This window comes from Hyla sarda, chromosome 9 (assembly GCF_029499605.1).
Source record: "Hyla sarda isolate aHylSar1 chromosome 9, aHylSar1.hap1, whole genome shotgun sequence".
NCBI classification, from domain to species: Eukaryota; Metazoa; Chordata; class Amphibia; order Anura; family Hylidae; genus Hyla; species Hyla sarda.
Window position 1 is genome coordinate 171,936,406 of NC_079197.1, and position 19,821 is coordinate 171,956,226.

The 19,821-nt window shown below is 45.3% G+C and overlaps 1 protein-coding gene across 13 annotated transcripts in view; it reads left to right on the forward strand.

The window, feature by feature from the left end:
• PHF1 (PHD finger protein 1) overlaps positions 1-19,821 on the forward strand; it is a 42,670-nt gene that overhangs the window by 21,555 nt on the left and 1,294 nt on the right. For 12 of the 13 annotated variants that reach the window (XM_056540364.1, XM_056540365.1, XM_056540363.1 and 9 more), the window contains 5 exons: positions 1,609-1,676; positions 12,767-12,907; positions 15,037-15,151; positions 15,230-15,327; positions 15,498-15,575. In XM_056540364.1, coding sequence (XP_056396339.1) covers positions 1,609-1,676; positions 12,767-12,907; positions 15,037-15,151; positions 15,230-15,327; positions 15,498-15,575 — 500 coding nt within the window. Of the gene's footprint in view, positions 1-1,608; positions 1,677-12,766; positions 12,908-15,036; positions 15,152-15,229; positions 15,328-15,497; positions 15,576-19,821 lie in introns of those variants that run through there. The other variant, XR_008847955.1, reaches the window with a different exon arrangement.

Genomic DNA, 19,821 nt, shown 5'->3' on the forward strand with positions numbered 1-19,821 from the left:
AGGTAACATCATGCCCCAAATTTCTAATATGTTGGCACACAATTTTAGTATAAAGTAAGCCAACTAATAGTTGGTCTAAACACAGTCTAAAGCAGTGGTCTCTAAACTGTGGATCTCCAGAGGTTGCAAACCTACAACTCCAAGCATGCCCAGACAGCAAACGCTGTCCAAACTTGCTGGAAGTTGTAGTTTTGCAACAGCTGGAGGCACCTTTGTTGGAAAAAAATGGACTCCACAGTCTAAAATTGCATCATATTTATCCCAGTATGGTGTTTCTGTAGACCAGTGGTCTCCAAACTGTGGACCTCCAGCTGCTGCAAAACTACAACTTCCAGCAAGTTTGGACAGCTGTTTGCTGTCCGGGCATGCTGGGAGTTGTAGTTTTGCAACCTCTGGAGATACACAGTTTAGAGACCACTGCTTTAGAATGTGTTTAGACCAACTATTAGTTGGCTTACTTTATACAAAAATATTTTAGAAATTTCGGGCATGATGTTACCTTCAGGGCATGCACATTTCTCAGTAAATTATGCATCTTTGTAAAGAAGCTTCAAAAGTGTCTAAACATCATCTAACACACCTAAAAATGTGGTGCACCATGTATGTGCCAGTTTTTTGTTGTTGCAAGTTATGACAGAAATCTATTACATGCAGTAGTAAACCTGCGCCATGTCAAACTCAGGTCCGTATTTACAGCTCGTACCCTTCTATGCATTTGGGCTGAATACCACCCATTAGGGTGCGTTCACACTGAGGAATTGAGAAGGAATCCTCACGTGAAAATTCTGCAGCGGAATTAACGTTTTTTTTTTGCGCGAAAATCATGGGGAATTAACACGGAATTCTGCACAGAAAATATAGGAGGAAACAGTTTTTTTTTTTTTGCTGGACTACAACCACCAATTACAATTTCCCTTTGTATCTAGTATTTTTTGTTACGCGTATTCTGCGCGAATTACGCGCTAAATCGGTGTTGGGTGTAAAAAAAAATTTCTATTGACTTCAATGGGATTCTTTTCGCGGAATCCACTTGAAGAATGAACATGCTCTTTCTTCAAGCAGAGAGGAGTTCCGCAAGCAGAATTTGCGCAGTGTGAACTGATCAGCACAAAATACATTATAGTCTATGGCCAGATGAGATGCTCAATTTTTTTCAGCAGAGAATTCACAAGGAATTACTCGAGTAAATTCCTCGTGAGTTACTCAGTGTGTGAACGCACCCTTAGGGCGAGTCCTCAAGAGTAAGAATTTTTTCATGCAGATCTGTTACAAATACGCGTGTGGTACATGCAGATTTTTCTTGCATATTTACAGTGGATTTCACCTATATACACAGAAAGGGGTAATATTAATAACAACATTTAATGGGGTATTCTCCTCTCATAAATGATGTCATATGGCTAGGACATACCATCACTTTTATGGAAACATTTTCTAGGGAAGTGTTTCGCAACCAGGGTGCCTCCAGGTGTTGCAGTTTTGGAGGCACTCTGGAGGCACCCTGGTTGGTAAACACTGTTCTAGGGATAGGCCATGGTTCAATCAGAATACCCCAGGTAAAATTTTGACTATACAGTGTATACACATACATAATCATGTGATCTTCAGCTTACAGATACCCCTCGGTCGGACAGGTACTCCCATCTGCTTCACGCCTTGACAGCTGAGAAAGACAGGTAAGACTTTCCTGTTTGGAGTCAACTATCCTGCAGATATATCTTTCTCTATTCTTTTTAAAGGGGTACTCCAGTGGAAAACTTTTTTCTCTATCGGCTCCATTGGGGGACACAGAACCTTGGGTATATGCTGCTGTCTCTAGGAGGTTCGACACTATGGTAACCAAAAAGTCGGCTCCTCCCAGCAGGATATACCCGCCTCCAGGCCACTGAGCAATTCAGTTTTTGCTTAGTGTCTAAGGAGGTAGACACGGTCTGGAGTTCTCTCCAGACCAGGTCTCATATTTTTTATTTTCCTAGTTAGGGAATGTGTTAGTTCTTTTATTCCTTTTTCTTTCCGTTTTCAGGTGGGGACTCAGGAACGCAATGTTCACTGTTTCCCCTTTGCGAGAGGTGGCAGGCATCTTGGATGTACTGTTAACCCCCTCTCGACAACCGTCAGCGCTTGGGGTTGTACCTCATGGGTCCGGGTCCCCCTACCTCCCTATTCGCCTCGCTATGAGCTTGGCTTGCTGTAGGTGAAAATGCTGACTGAAGACTCCATGACTGAAGACTCCATGAGGTAAGTTCTTCAGACAAGGTGAGTATATCTCCCTCTCTCTACTGGTCCTGGATGAGCCCTTGCAACCTCTGGAGACCCCTGACTTGTGACCACTCTTATACTATTTTTCTGGGGTCTGCCTGGAGGGTATTGTTCCCTCCTTATTCTCTTAGGAGCCCCCCTTTTTATATGGGATGGGGCTCTCTTTATTCATGTGGGGCTCTTTATTCATGTGGGGAATGTACAGTGGTGCTTCTGTGTGGTGTTTTTTCCCTGCACAGGGATTACTATGCGCGCGGCTGCCGGCTTCAGCGGCAGCAGCGCTTTTACTTTCACTTTGTCTCTGCGGCTGTGTGTGTGCATTTGCCGCCGTCCGCTCCCCGCTCCCGACCTTCGCACATGCCGTTCGCAGGTGCACTCGGGGCCGGGAGCGGGTGCCATTACAGGGGCTTCACAGTAGTGCGGTTAGCTCCGTCCACCCCCTTGCACTTTCTCCGGCGCGAAAACTCTCTCTGACAAGCGCCTTGCGCGCACAGAGAGAGGAATTTTCTCAGCCAATCAGTGTGCTCTTATTCCAGCCCCCCTCCCCTGCTCCTTGGTCCAAGTCCCAGCTAGCTCACTGGAGTTCTTCCAGCGGCTGCCTGGTTAAGGGACCAGACTTGGGTAGGGCTGTTTTTCTTCTTACATTTTTAAGGCTTTTAACCCTAAAATGTCTTGTTCTGCAGAACCAACTTGCTCTGCCTGCACCACTGCTCCCCCAGACCCCCTGGCCGTTTTTGTTCCGGATGTCCCATCCAGACCCTGTGGTTTCGGATGTCCCTCCAGCCTGGGTTCCTCACCGGTCCTCCAGTGGGACCCGTTCCTCTCCCCCCTATGCTGACCGCGCTCCTAAGCGTCATCGGGGTGTTTCTTCAGGGTCTTCCCCTGAGTTTTCTGGCAGGATGGACGCTCCTCTCTGAGGAATCGCTCCCCTGCTCCACAGGTTACAGGCGTCTCTCTTCCAGAGGACGCTCTCATGGTCGCCGCTCTGGCTCCCCAGACCCGCATACCTGGTTAGCCTCTCCCTCATTCAGGGCCGCCTCAACTCGCTCCCATTCTCCTGGAGAATTTGCGGATGAAGTCTCCGATTCGGCATCTGATTCAGAGGACCGATCGGATATGGCTGACACGGTGAACTCATTGGTTTTTGCCATAAGAGACACCTTCCATCTAGAGGACCCAGGATCTTCGGACGTAGTTCCTGAATTATCCTTTCATCATGCCCATCCTGCACCCAAGATATTGGATGCTGGAATCCGCCTGGAGGCATCCTGACAAGAGGTTTCAGGAAGCAAGAAGGTTCTGGCGCAGTTTCCTTTCGCCAAGGACCTCATCTCAAGTGGACTTCTCCTCCTTCGGCGGACCCGCCAGTCTCACGCCTCTCTTGGACTACGCCGCTGCCGCTGGCGGATGCGGCTGCCTTCAAGATCTGGCAGACAAAAAGGGTAGAGACCTTGGCAAAGTTTGCATTCGAAGCAGCGGGCTCCTCTCTGCTACCCGCCTTTGCTTCTGCCTGGGTGTCGGAAGGCACTTTCAGCTGGTGCTCCCAACTCCGTCAAGGTGTCTTTCTGGATCTCCTCCGGAGGAACTGTCTGACCTAGCGCTCCAGTGCTCCAGGGCTGGAGACTTTCTATGTTCTGCTCCCATGCAGTCAGTCTGCTGTGTTGCCCTTGCCACTGGTATCCTAGTGGCCCTCCTCGCTCCAGGTGGCTTAAGGCATGGGACGCGGATGCCGCTTCTGAGAAGTCTCTTACCGAGCTTCCATTTTCCGGCTCCCGACTTTTTGGCAAGCGACTTGCTGAGATCATCTCTGAGGCGACGGGCGGCAAGAGTTCCTTATTACCTTAGAATAGAGCTTGCACTAGGAAGTCCTTTGCCTTTCAGTCCTTTTGGACTGCTGGTCCCAATAATGGGTCGGGGCAGGCGCCCTCACTTGACAAAAAGGTTCCCTCCTTCCGGACGCGCCCCTCTTGAAAATCGGAAAATCGCTCTGGACGTCTGGCACCCGCAAATCCACTTCCGCATGATGGGACACCCCCACCCGCAAATTTTTCTCGGGTGGGAGTTTGTCTTTTATTTTTTCAAGGCGTCTGGGCGGCGCACATTCAAGTCTCCTGGGTCAGGGACGTGGTGTCCAACGGATACCGGATCGAAATTGCTTCTCTCCCGTAGCCCCCCGGTCTCCTTCGCTAGTGGGGGAATTTCGGGGGGCGCTTCAGTCCCTTCTCATCCGGGGAGTCATTGTCCCGGTCCCTTCCACGGAGCGTTTTCGGGGTTCCCAAGTAGGGCGATTCTGTGCGGCCCATCTTGGGTCCCAAGCGTCTCAGCAACACCTTCTAATCAGCCATTTCCGAATGGAATATCTCCGCTTAGTGGTGGCGTCTATGGATCAAGGGGAGTTTCTTCCTCAGTGGATATCTGGGATGCCTACCTCCAGGTTCCTATATTTCCCGGACATCAGCGGTTCCTCCGCTTGTGGTTCCGGAAGGTCATTTGCGATTTGTGGCCCTCCCCTTTGGTCTGGCCTCTGCTTTGCGGGTCTTTACCAAGGTCTTGGCACCCATCATAGCCCTCCTACGGTCACGGGGTGTCTCAGTGATTCAGTGATTCCTTACTTTGACGACCTCCTCGTCAAGGCCTCCACCAGTTCCCAGGCTTGGGAGAATGTGATCTTCCCTCTTCAGACCTTTTGTCGCTTCGGGTGGATGGTCAACCGAGACAAGTCTGTTCTCTCCCCCACCCAGTCTCTGGTCTTCTTGGGGCTTCAGTTTCGACTCTGCCTTTGCTCGGGTTCGCCTCCCGCCAGACAAACGTCTGGCCCTCTTGTCGGAAGTCCAGGGACCCCCAGTGATTCTGTGGTTGGGTGTTTTTCCTGCCCTATCTGTTCCCTCCCCTCCCCCTTCTTCCAGGGTTCGGAGGAAGCTCACGGTGGAAGGAGTTTCCGCCATTCTGGTGGCTCCAGGCTGGCCCCCCAAAGGGCATGGTACGCCAACGTGGTCTGGCTTCTGGACGACGTTCCGTTCCGTCTCCCACTTCGTCCAGACCTACTGCCACAGGGTCCACTTTGTCTCCCCTTTTTACAATCGCTGCATTTGACGGCATGGCGGTCGAGACCGCGGTTCTAAGGGGCCGCGGCTTCTCTTCCTGGGTCATTCGCACCATGCTCAGGGTTCGCAAGTCCTCCTCTGCGAGGATTTATCACCGTAACTGGCGGGCTTACTTTCGTTGGTGCGAAATTCAGACCTTTATTTTTTTCTCCATTTACCTTTTCCGTTCCCTGTCTTCTCTCCTTTTTGCAGTCAGGGTTGGAACAAGGGCTGACTCTCAGCTCTATTAAGGGTCAGGTTTCGGCCCCTTTCCATTTTCGTCAGCGTCCTCTGACTTCCAATTCGCACGTCCGGACCTTCCTTCAGGGCGTGGCACACGATGCCCCCCCTTTACAGGTCCCCTTCTCCCTCTCAGGACTTGAACTTAGTCCTAGGCGTTCTCCAGGATGCACCTTTTGAGCCTCTTAGGGAGGTTCCCCTTCGCCTCCTATCCTGGAAGGTGGTTTTTCTTATGGCTATTACTTCCATTAGGAGGGTATCTGAACTGGCAGCTCTTTCCTGCCGTTCTCCTTTCCTGATAGTTCATCAGGACAAGGTTGTTTTCCGGCCAAATCCGTCCTTCTTACCTAAGGTCATTTCACCTTTTCATCTCAACGAGGACATCGTCTTCCGTCCTTTTGTCCTGCTCCTTCTCATCCCAGGGAGCACTTACTCCACAAATTGGATGTGGTACAGGCTGTTCGGACTTATCTTTCTGTCACCTCTTCCCTTCGCCAGTGCGATTCTTTTTTCGTCCTTACGGAAGGTCGTCGGAAGGGACAGCCTGCTTCCAAGGCCACCATTTCTAGGTGGATCCGATGTGTTATTTCGGAAGCTTACCGCTGCATGGGGAAGGTCCCGCTCTTCAGGGTTTTTGGCTCATTTCATCCGCTCTGTGGGAGCATCCTGGGCTCTCCGAAACGAGGCCTCGGACTCGCAGATCTGTAAAGCAGCCACCTGGTCGTCTTTGCACACTTTTTCGAGCTTTTACCAGGCTCATACCTTCACATCGGCTGATGCTAGTCTGGGCCGTAAAGTGTTGCAGGCGGCGGCGGTACAGCCGACTGCCTGATCTTTTTTCTCTGCCCACCCAAGGGACGGCTTTGGTACGTCCCAAGGTTCTGTGTCCCCCAATGGAGCCGATAGAGAAAAGGAGATTTTTTTAGACTTACCGTAAAATCTCTTTCTCGAAGGATCCATTGGGGGACACAGCTCCCGCCCTTTTCTGGGGTTCCTTTTCGGTTATCTGTCCGAGGGAGTGTTCAGTTGATTTTTCTTCTGGTACTCGAACAGTTTGCGTTTTTTTTTTTGTTTTGACCTGTCGGTCTCCTCCTATTGCTCTGGGACTAAAACTGAATTGCTCAGTGGCCTAGAGGCGGGTATATTCTGCTGGGAGGAGCCGACTTTTTGGTTACCATAGTTTCAACCTCCTAGAGACAGCAGCATATACCCAAGGTTCTGTGTCCCCCAATAGATCCTTCGAGAATGAGATTTTACGGTAAGTCTAAAAAATCTCCTTTTTTTTTTAAATAAACTGGTGCCAGAAAGTTAAAAAGATTTGTAAATTACTTCTATTAAACAATTTTAATCCTTCCAGTACTTATTAGCTGCTGAATACTACAGAGGAAATTCTTTTCTTTTTGGAACACAGTGCTCTCTGCTGACATCACAAGCACAGTGCTCTCTGCTGACATCTCTGTCCATTTTAGGAACTGTCCAGAGCAGCATATGTATGCTATGGGGATTTTCTCCTACTCTGGACAGTTCTTAAAGTGGACAGAGATGTCAGCAGAGAGCACTGTGCTTGCGATGTCAGCAGAGAGCTCAGTGTTCCAAAAAGAAAAGGATTTCCTCTGTAGTATTCAGCAGCTAATAAGTACTGGAAGGATTAAGATTTTTTTTATTAGAAGTAATTTACAAATCTGTTTAACTTTATGGCACCAGTTGATTTAAAAAAAAAAAAAGTTTTCCACCGGAGTACCCCTTTAATGGAGAATGGTCTTCAAACTGTAGGAACTGGTGACTATTGCTATTGGTGTCTGGTTTAGTTCTAAAACTGGTCATACACATTAGATTAGTTGGTTTACCCTAATCTAATGTGTATGGGGGCCTTCTGACAGGTATGTTGGATTTCAGCATGCGCAGTCCTTTTGTTCTCATGGGTAGATAAGTCAGAGATGTCTGGCAGCAGTTTACTCTGATTTCTCACCCTTCAGAACACATGCACACTTAGCCAACTGTCCATGTGCATATGGGGATTGCAAAAATAGAGCATATAAGGGCCCTCCCTGGTGCAATAAACCTTAATATATGTATTGGATATATGGAAAAATAAAAGAAAGGTGCTCACCTTCGGTTGTTGAGCTGAGGGCTGAAGACCTGTATTGTCATATAATAAAATTGTATTTATCGTTCAGTAGATCCAAGAGCAAGAGGGATCCGGTAAGAACCTCTTTTAACAGAGGCTAGCTATAGGGAGCATGCCGATTCGCAGAGTGAACGATCACGGACCACAAATGAAAATAATGCATGCGTTCCTTAACCCCACCAGGACCAAATCCTTCCAGTACTTATTAGCTGCTGAATACTACAGAGGAAATTCTTTTCTTTTTGGAACACAGAGCTCTCTGCTGACATCACGAGCACAGTGCTCTCTGCTGACACCTCTGTCCATTTTAAGAACTGTCCAGAGTAGGAGAAAATCCCCATAGCAAACATATGCTGCTCTGGACAGTTCCGAAATTGGACAGAGATGTCAGCAGAGAGCACTGTGCTTGTGAGGTCAGCAGAGAGCACTGTGCTCATAATGTCAGCAGACAGATCTGTGTTCCAAAAAGAAAATAATTTCCTCTGTAGTATTCAGCAGCTAATAAGTACTGGAAGGATTAAGATTTTTTAATACAAGTAATTTACAATTGTACAATCTACAAGTACTTGTAGGGTGTTAAAAGAGAACTCCAGAACATAAAAATTGTCCCCCATAGTGCCGGCAGTAAAAAAATAAAAGGTGTACATACCTTCCTTCGCTCCCCCGGGGCCTGCGGTAACCGGCTCCGTTCTCCGCCGAGATCCACTTCCTGGTTGCCGGTGGTCGGATGAATCAGCCAATCACCAGCCGCAGCGCAGTCCGACTCGGCCGGCGATAAGCTGAGCGTCAGTGTGACGTTTTCGGCCCCAGCCGCAGGTGCCGGTGTAGTGAAGAATTTTGTGTCCTGAAGCATTTTCACACTGCTGCTCAGCCTATCGCTGGCCGAGTCGGACTGCGCTGCGGCTGGTGATTGGCTGATTCATCCGACCACAGGCAACCAGGAAGTGGATCGTGGCGGAGACCGGAGACGGTTACCGGAGGCCCTGGGGGAGCGGAGGAAGGTATGTACATCTTTATTTTTTTACTGCCGGCAGTATGGGCGACAATTTTTTATTCCGGAGTTGTCCTTTAAGGCTCACTGTACCCCTTGTTATGTTCCTTGAGGGGTGAAGTTTCCCAAATAGTATGCCATGTGTTTTATTTTTATTTTTTTTGCTGTTCTGGCATCATGGGGGCTTCCTAAATGCAACATGCCCCCCAAAAACCATTTCAGCCAAATTCACTCTCCAAAATCCCACTGTTGCTCCTTCCCTTCTGAGCCCTGTAGTGCGCTTGCAGAGCACTTTACATGCACATATGAGGTATTTCCTTACTTGAGAGAAATTAGGTTACAAATTTTAGTGGCTTTTTCTCCTTTTACCCATTGTAAAAATACTAAATATGGGTCTACAAGAACATGTTAGTGTAAAAAATGGAGATTTAGAATTTTCTCCTCCACTTTCTGAATGTCATTTTAAATACTTTGAGGGGTGCAGTTTTCATAAAGGGGTCCATTATGGGGTATTTCTTACATAAAGACCCTCAAATTCACTTCAAAACTAAACTGGTCCCTGAAAAATTCAGATTTTGACATTTTCGTGAAACATTTGAAAATTGCTCCTAAAGTTTGATGACCTCCAACTTTATGATGCAGACATAAAGTAGACATATTGTATATGTGAATCAATATATAATTTATTTGGGATATCCATTTTCCTTACAAGTAGAGAGCTTCAAAATTTGAAAAATGCTAAATTTTCTAATTTTTCATGAAATTTTGGAATTTTTCACAAAGAAATTATGTAAGTATCGACAAAAGTTTACCACTAACATAAAGTGGAATATGTCACGAAAAACATTCTCAGAATCAAATTCATAAGTTAAAGCATCCCAGAGTTATTAATGCTTAAAGTGACAGTGTTCAGATTTGCAAAAAAATGCTCTGGTCCTTAAGGTGAAAATGAGCTTGGTCCTTAAGGGGTTAATAAAACCTTTTTATTTATTTTCATTCGTGGTCCATAATTGTTCACTATGCGAACAGAGTGCACCCTTTAGCTAGCCGCTGTTAGAGGTTTTTACGGGATCACTCTTGTTCTTGAATGTGGTGATCGGAATAGATAGTTGAGTTTTTGGCTGACAGGCATAAAAAAAATATATTGCCAAATTTAACCCCTTAAGGACGCAGGGTTTTTTCCTTTTTTGCACTTTTGTTTTTTCCTCTTCACCTTCTAAAAATCATAATGCTTTCAATTTTGCACCTACAGACCCATATGAGGGCTTGTTTTTTGTGCCACCAATTTTACTTTGTAATGACATTAACCGGAAGAAAAAATAAATGTTTAAAAAAAAAAAAATGTTTAAAATTTTGGGGGCTTCTGTTTCTACGCAGTGCACTTTTCAGTAAAAATGACTCCTTCTCTTTATTTATTTTATTTTATTTATATAGTGCCTATATGTCGGTCCATACAATTTAAAATGATCCCCTACTTATATAGGTTTGATTTTGTCATACTTCAGGTAAAAATCATAACTACATGCACCAAAATTTATACGTTTAAAATTGTCACCTTCTGACCTGACTTTTTTATTTTTCCACATACGGGGGATGTATGAGGGCTCAGTTTTTGCACCGTGATCTGAAGTTTTTATCGGTACCATTTTTGTTTTGATTGGACTTTTTGATCGCTTTTTATTCATTCTTTATGGTATAAAAAGTGACAAAAAATACGCAATTTTGGACTTTGGAATTTTTTTACGGGCACGCCATTTACCGTGCGGTTTAATTAATGATATTTACGCACATGGCGATTACGGACATTTACGCACATGGCGATTCCACATATGCATATATTTATTTTTATTTACATGTTTGTTTTTTATGGAAACTTTTATTAGGGAAGGGGTAAAATCACATTTATTAACTCTTTTTTACACTTTTTTTTTTTTTTGCAGCGTTATAGCCCCATAGGGAACTATAACATGCATTAGACTGATTGAATACACTGATCAATGCTATGCCATAACATTGCATTGATCAGTGTTATCGGCGGTCGATTGCTCAAGCCTGGATCTCAGGCTTGGAGCAATGAAGCGCCAATCAGACAGCCGTGAGAAAGGTAAGAAGACTCCTGCTGTCCTCTCAGCTTTGATCGCGGCGTCTAAAGGGTTAATACTGGACATCAGCCAGATCAGCGATGTACAGTATTAGCTGTGGGTCCTGGTTGCTGATAGCAACTGGGATCTGCCGGGTATGAAGCGGACTCAGCTCCTGAGCGCACTTCACATAACGGGAGACGGCCGCAAGTGTAAATATACGCTCATGTCATTAAAGGGGTTATCCAGGATTTTTTTAAATATATATATATATATATATATATATATATATCAACTGGCTCCAGAAAGTTAAACAGATTTGTAAATTACTTCTATTAAAAAATCTTAATCCTTTCAGTACTTATGAGCTTCTGAAGTTAAGGTTGTTCTTTTCTGTCTAAGTCCTCTCTGATGACACCTGTCTCGGGAACCGCCCAGTTTAGAAGCAAATCCCCATAGCAAACCTCTTCTAAACTGGGTGTTTCCCGAGACACGTGTCATCAGAGAGCACTTAGACAGAAAAGAACAACTCAACTTCAGAAGCTAATAAGTACTGAAAGGATTAAGATTTTTTAATAGAAGTAATTTATAAATCTGTTTAACTTTCTGGAGCCAGTTGATATATATATAGAAAAAAAGTTTTTTCCTGGAATACCCCTTTAACCCCTTAAGGACTCAGACAATAAAATTTTTACGTTTTCATTTTTTCCTCCTCGCCTTCTAAAAATCATAACTCTTTTATATTTTCATCCACAGACTAGTATGAGGGCTTGTTTTTTGCGCGACCAGTTGTCCTTTGTAATGACATCACTCATTATATCATAAAATGTATGGCGCAACCAAAAAACACTATTTTTGTGGGGAAATTAAAACGAAAAACGCAATTTTGCTAATTTTGGAAGGTTTTGTTTTCACGCCGTACAATTTATGGTAAAAATGACATGTGTTCTTTATTCTGACGGTCAATACGATTAAAATGATACAGATTATTATATACTTTTATATTATTGTTGCGCTTAAAAAAAATCACAAACTTTTTAACCAAATTAGTACGTTTATAATCCCTTTATTTTGATGACCTCTAACTTTTTTATTTTTCCGTATAAGTGGCGGTATGAGGGCTCATTTTTTGCGCCATGATCTGTACTTTTTTTTGATACCACATTTGCATATAAAAAACTTAATACATTTTTTATAATTTTTTTTTTAATAAAATGTATTGAAAAAGTAGGAATTTTGGACTTTTTTAATTTTTTTTCGTTCACGCCGTTCACCGTACGGGATCATTAACATTTTATTTTAATAGTTCGGACATTTACGCACGCGGCAATACCAAATATGCCTATAAAAAATGTTTTTTACGCTTTTTGGGGGTAAAATAGGAAAAAAACGGACATTTTACTTTTTTATTGGGGGATGGGATTTTTCACTTTTTTTTTCTTTTTACTTTTACATTTTTTTACATTTTTTTTTACACTTGAATAGTCCCCATAGGGGACTATTCATAGCAATACCATGATTGCTAATACTGATCTGTTCTATGTATAGGACATAGAACAGATCAGTATTATCGGTCATCTCCTGCTCTGGTCTGCTCGATCACAGACCAGAGCAGGAGACGCCGGGCGATCCGATCGTTCATTTAAATGGCGAACTGCCGCAGATGCCGGGATCTGTATTGATCCCGGCACCTGAGGGGTTAATGGCGGACGCCCGCGAGATCGCGGGCGTCGGCCATTGCCGGCGGGTCCCTGGCTGCGACCAGCAGCCGGGATCAGCCGCGCATGACACGGGCATCGCTCCGATGCCCGCGGTTATGCACAGGATGTAAATGTACGTCCTGGTGCGTTAAGTACCACCTCACCAGGACGTACATTTACGTCCTGCGTCCTTAAGGGGTTAAGGGGTTAAGCAGATATTGGTTCAAATGGTTAATTTTGGATGGCTGCATAATCTGCCATGAAAATTTCCTTACTCCTGGTAGGTTTATCTCTGGGAAGGAGATTAAGAAGAAGAAGTGTCTTTTTGGACTCCAGAGCCGTGTCCCCCCTCCCGCCCCACAGACGACAGTGACTGAGCTGAGGCTACAGGAGACAGACGTGAGAGGATCCACTCCTTGTGTAAGGTGAGGGACCCCGACCTGCCGGCTGATCTGGTCCTCCGCGTAATGCTCACATTAAAGAGGTTTTCCAGGCCTTTTCAATTGATGGCCTATTTTTTAGCAGATTCCATCAATATCTGATCAGTGAGAGGATCAACACTCCCATTAGCTGTTAGCCAGAGCTATGGCACCTGCATACAGGAGATGGAAGTAGATGGAAGTAGAGATGAGCGAACTTACAGTAAATTCGATTCGTCACGAACTTCTCGGCTCAGCAGTTGATGACTTATCCTGCGTAAGTTAGTTCAGCCTTCAGGTGCTCCAGTGGGCTGGAAATGGTGGATACATTCCTAGGAAAGAGTCTCCTAGGACTGTATCCACCTTTTCCAGCCCACCGGAGCACCTGAAAGCTGAACTAATTTATGCAGGAAAAGTCATCAACTGCCGAGCCGAGAAGTTTGTGACGAATCAAATTTACTGTAAGTTTGCTCATCTCTAGATGGAAGGCTCGGTACATTGAATAGTATTAGTGACCATGCTGGATTACTGCAGCTCGGCTCCAGTATGAATGGCTGTTGTGCTGCAGTAACCTAGCATGGTCACTATACAGTGTACAGCAGTGTTTCCCAACCAGTGTGCCTCCAGCTGTTGAAAAACTACAACTCCCAGTATGTCCGGACAGCCGTTGGCTGTCCGGGCATGCTGGGAGCTGTAGTTTTGCAACAGCTGGAGGCACCCTGGTTGGGAAAATCTACAATAGATGGTAATGAGGACATGAGCAGGAATATGGAGGGCAATATATGGCTTCTCAATGCCCTCTGTTCTCCTGTCTGTGTCCTAGGTTTCGGCACCAAATTTTGTGTGGAATTATTCTTGCATAGAGTTGTAGTTTTGCAACAGCTGGAGGCACACTGGTGGGGAAACACTGGTGTACAGAGTCGTCTGCTTATGTCTCTTAGGCTGGGTTCACACCACGTTTTGTTAAATACGGCTCCCGTATACGGCTGGGAGGAGGGGGGGGCTTAATCGCGGCGCCCGCACTCAGCCGTATTCGGGAACCATATTTAATGTATGTCTATGAGCCGACCAGAGTGAACCGCAACCTCCGGTCGGCTTCGTTTTCGTCCGTATGCGGTTTCCCGACCGCAGGCAAAAACGTGGTCGTTTTTGCCTGCGGTCGAGAAACAGCATACGGCCGAAAAAGCAGCCGACCAGAGGCTGCGGTTCACTCCGGTCGGCTCATAGACATACATTAAATACGGTTCCCGAATACGGCTGAGTGCGGGCGCCGCGATTAAGCCCCGCCCCCTCCTCCCAGCCGTATACGGGAGCCGTATTTAACAAAACGTGGTGTGAACCCAGCCTTAGGGTGAATTCACACCACGTTTTTGCAATACAGTTCCCGTATACATTTTCAATGTGAAAACCGTACGGAACCGTATTGAAAACCGTACGCACTGACTCTCCATTGAAAACTGTACGCCAAACGATGCATCAGGTTTAGTCCATTTTGTATCCTGTATGGTTTTGTCAGTTTTTTTTCCCGTACCCAAAACTGTAGCCTACCAAGGTTTTTGGTCCAGGTGAAAAACTGTATTAAAACTTATACGTTTTTTTTTAACATGGGAGTCAATGGGAACCGTACAGAACTGTATGTGCGTACGGTTCCATCCAGTTTTCTCCATACGGTTTTTGACTTTGCACAGTTTTTTTTCTTGGAATTTCAATCAAATAAGTGAAACTTTATTCAAGATGGAGTGAAAAGTTAAAAACGTCTAAGTTTTTTTCTTAAAAAACGGATGCAACCAGACATAATTTTTCAAACCGTATACGGTTTTTAACTGTATACGGGTTGAAATTTGTACACACGTTTTGATACAATTTTAGTCAGGTTTTGAGGAATCAGTTTTTCATCAAAAACCTGATACGGGAACTGTATTGAAAAAACGTGGTGTGAATGCAGCCTTACTGTGTATGCAGGTGTCATGGTTCTGCCTCCAGACCCCCCCCTGATAAGATATTATGAGCCTGACCTGAGGATAAGCCATCACAAAGTCCTGGAAAACTCCTTTGAACATGACTGTGTATATATCACGTTGCATTCCGTGTCTCCCTTCAACTATTCAGCGAGCGGATATAAAGATCTCTTGCAGTTCCCTTTTAGGGAGGATGGGGGTCCTGAGAAGCCCCCCACACAAAACAAAGACACCAAGTATAGAGAAACGGACACGGAAGGAGAGGAAGAAGCTGCAGAGAGCTCTTACCCAGGTATTTTGGGTGGGTGTAAAGTGCTGATCAGGTGGTTAATGGTCTGTGAGACCTACATATCAGCTTTCCTCATTTCAGGATGTGGCACAAAATCCATTTAGTTGCAACCAGGAGTACCTGGGATACCGCGGTAGCGCCTACAACTTCCGACGCACTGGAGCGCGTTGCCTGCAGAGGTAAATGTATCATAGCATTATCCGTATATATTAACTGAAGTCCGTATCTCAGCCTTACATCTTCCATAGGGTTAGTGACCGAGGGAGATAGACCACCAACCATATATCCATTAATATAAAAGACGTGCAGTGGACATTATATCTATCTAATGATCTTCTTATTATTCCAGCCCTCCTATTAGGATGTTCGCCTCCTTCCACCCATCAGCAAACACTTCTGGGACTGTGGCTGCTTCTCTACAATCCAGGTTTGTTTGGCCACTTTCCATTGAGTGGATTTCACATATAAGAGTTAATGTAGTCACTGCACATACTCCTGGGAAGTCCCTTTAAGCACCATTCATTTTTGTGCTATTACTGTTTATGCATCCGTTTATTTTGAATATTGGGCAAATTAATCAAAACCTGTGTTGGGGAAGTGGTGCAGTTGCCCATAGTAACCAATCAGATTGCTTATTTTATTTTTCAGAAAATGAAGAAAACAGGAAAAAAAGAAACTCCAAAAATGGCGCTATCCCATAAAAAAATGAAGATGGGTATGGCTGGGTTCACACTATGTTTTGTACTTACGGTTCCCGTATACGGCTGGGAGGAGGGGGGCGGGGCTTAATCGCGGCGACCGCACTCAGCCGTATTCGGGAACCGTATTTAATGCATGTCTATGAGCAGACCGGAGTGAACCGCAGCCTCCGGTCGGCTGCGTTTTTGCGTATGCGGTTTCCCGACCACAGGCAAAAACTCAGCCGACCGGAGGCTGCGGTTCACTCCGGTCGGCTCATAGACATGCATTAAATACAGTTCCCGTATACGGCTGAGTGCGGGCGCCGCGATCAAGCCCCCCCCCCTCCTCCCAGCCGTATACGGGAACCGTAAGTACAAAACGTAGTGTGAACCCAGCCTAACTTGGTTAGCAAACCGTGCTTTATTGTAAAGGTAACCAAGTTCCCCATCTTACCCAATTTGCTAACCAAGTTACCCATCTTCGTTTTTTTATGGGATAGCACCATTGTTGGAGTTTTTTTCCCCCTGTTTTCTTCATTTTCCTATTACTGGATCTGGTGCCAAGCTCCTACGGCCTGCAATCTCTAGTACCCCATATACAGGGGTGATATGCATAACCTCCAAGGTTACACCAGGTGAGCGTCTATAATCTTCACCCACAGCGATCTGATTGGTTGCTTTGGGGAACTGCACCGCTCTTCTTCTACACAGGTTTTGTTAAAACTTCCCCTATGTGCTCAACCCATTCCCCAAGAAGGCAGGTCAGTAACCTCAATGGAGCTTCACCCAGGTCACAGTGCAGGAGATCCAATGGTTCTGAGACTGTTTGCCATTCTTTATTGTTTTATTTAAAGCTGTACCAGCCCAATTGTAAACAAATATTCTATTAAAGGAAGCAAGAAGCAAGCATACTGCAGCAATCTCTAAGGGCTCTATAACATGACCCCAGTTATCTGATTTCACAGATCGCAGCTCATTTACCGATCCTGTTACACAGCTCAGTTATTGTGTGGGGCCATATAAATGATCGCTGGATTAGTTGAGTGCCCCTTTGCTGTCCTCAGCCGTCGTTCGCACTTTCCATATTACAGATGGAGATGTGTGGACGACGGGTAGGGTTGCCACCTTTCTTGCAAAAAAATACCGGCCATGCTAATTTGCATAATTGTATATGCGTGACATCACAGGATGCACATACAGTATGCGGGGGAAATTTTGTCCTATTCTGACCCCTATAACTTCTTTATTTCTCCTTATACGGCCTGTATGGGGCTTATTTTCTGCGCCCCGATCTGTAATTTTTAACAGGATCATTTTTATTTTAATGTGACTTTTTGATCGCTTTTTTAAATTAAATTCGGGTGTTGCAGTTAGTTACTAACTACACCTCCCAACATGCCCTGATACAGCCTGTGGCTCAGCAGCTGCCCCAAAAGAAAACTAAAACTCCCAGCATGTTGGACCTAGAGATGAGCGAACTTACAGTAAATTCGATTCTTCACGAACTTCTCGGCTCGGCAGTTGATGACTTTTCCTGCATAAATTAGTTCAGCTTTCCGGTGCTCCGGTGGGCTGGAAAAGGTGGATACAGTCCTAGGAGACTCTTTCCTAGGACTGTATCCACCTTTTCCAGCCCACCGGAGCACCGGAAAGCTGAACTAATTTATGCAGGAAAAGTCATCAACTGCCGAGCCGAGAAGTTCGTGAAGAATCGAATTTACTGTAAGTTCGCTCATCTCTAGTTCGACCATATAGTAGTATATAGTGTAGGTCAGTGTTTCCCAACCAGGGGTGCCTCCAGCTGTTGCAAAACCTCAACTCCCAGCATGTTGGACTATATAGTAGTATATAGTATAGGTCAGTGTTTCCCAATCAGGGGTGCCTCCAGCTGTTGCAAAACTACAACTCCCAGCATGTTGGACTATATAGTAGTATATAGTATAGGTCAGTGTTTCCCAATCAGGGGTGCCTCCAGCTGTTGCAAAACTACAACTCCCAGCATGTTGGACCATATAGTAGTATATAGTGTAGGTCAGTGTTTCCCAACCAGGGGTGCCTCCAGCTGTTGCAAAACTACAACTCCCAGCATGTTGGACTATATAGTAGTATATAGTATAGGTCAGTGTTTCCCAACCAGGGGTGCCTCCAGCTGTTGCAAAACTACAACTCCCAGCATGTTGGACTATATAGTAGTATATAGTATAGGTCAGTGTTTCCCAACCAGGGGTGCCTCCAGCTGTTGCAAAACTACAACTCCCAGCATGTTGGACTTTATAGTAGTATAGGTCAGTGTTTCCCAACCAGGGGTGCCTCCAGCTGATGCAAAACTACAGCTCCCATCATGCCCGGACAGCCGTTGGCTGTCCGGGCATGCTGGGAGTTGTAGTTCTGCAACAGCTGGAGGCTCTCTGGTTGGAAAACACTGGTATAGGTGCAAGATTCCGGGAGTTGGATGATTGCTTGGATAAATACCGGCCATTGCATTGCCTGTATTTTTAATATAAAAATGCCAGCAGGGTGGCCAAAATACCCGCTGTGACGGTAAAATACGAGGCTAACGACTACTGATGATTTTTTGACTGCATTTGCTCGTTTGTCGCCCCATTATACAAGGCAGTATCAGCCTGTTCGGCCAATAATTGCTCTCTGTATAATTGTGTTCACATAGTTCCTTTGTCAGTATTTTAGTCCCAACCAGGAGCAGGTTCAAAACCTGTGTTTAGTCCTATTCCTGGTTTTATCTAAACGTGTGAACGCAGCTTTGAGGCCCAAAAATACACTTGTATTTACAAGCAAAATAAGACTCAAATGTTTAATCTTTTTTTATTGCATTTTGGGACATGGTTTTTCAGTCATGTTTTTGTTTTATGTAACACTTTTTTGAGCTTTGTTTGATGGTGTTTGTCATGTTTTGTAAACATTTTCATGTGTGGCTCCATACAGTATTGCAGCTCCGCTTTGAAGTTAAGAGGCAGATCTGTGGTCAGACTGTAGTACTAGACACGAGGAGGAGAGCGTTGCTATTTAAAGGGGTACTCCGGTGAAAACCTTTTTTTTTCTTTTAAATCAACTGGTGGCAGAAAGTTAAACATATTTGTAAATTACTTCTATTAAAAAATCTTAATCCTTCCTGTACTTATTAGCTGCTGAATACTACAGAGGAAATTCTTTTCTTTTTGGAATGCTCTCTGATGACATCACGAGCACAGTGCTCTCTGCTGAAGTTATTATTATAATAATAATAACACTTTTTATTTATTGTTGTCCTTAGTGGGATTTGAACCCAAGTCCCCAGCACTGCAAGGCAGCAGTGCTAACCACTGAGCCACCATGCTGCCCTTAGCATACATCTGCTATGCATGGTTGCTAAAATGGACAGAAATGTCAGCAGAGAGCACTGTGCTCGTGATGTCATCAGTGTTCCAAAAAGAAAGGAATTTCCTCTGTAGCATTCAGTAGCTAATTAGTACTGGAAGGATTAAGATTTTATAATAGAAGTAATTTACAAATATGTTTCACTTTCTGCCACCAGTTGATTTAAAAGAAAAAAGGTTTTCACCGGAGTACCCCTTTTAAATACTGTAGGAAAGGTAACTCCACAGATGACTTAAAGGGGTACTCCGTCCCTAGACATCTTATCCCCTATGCAAAGGATAGGGGAGAAGATGTCTGATCTCGGGGGTCCCACCGCTCGGGACCCCCGCTATCTCGGCTGCGGCACCCCAGACATCCGGTGCACGCAGCGAACTTCGTTCCTTGCCGGATGACTGGCGATGCAGGGCGGAGGTTTGTGACCACCGTGATTTCCCTGCTGCACCTGGCGTTCGTTTAGAGCAGTGGTCTTCAACCTGCGGACCTCCAGATGTTGCAAAACTACAACTCCCAGCATGCCCGGACAGCCAACGGCTGTCCGGGCATGCTGGGAGTTGTAGTTTTGCAACATCTGGAGGTCCGCAGGTTGAAGACCACTGGTTTAGAGCGTCGGGTGCAGCA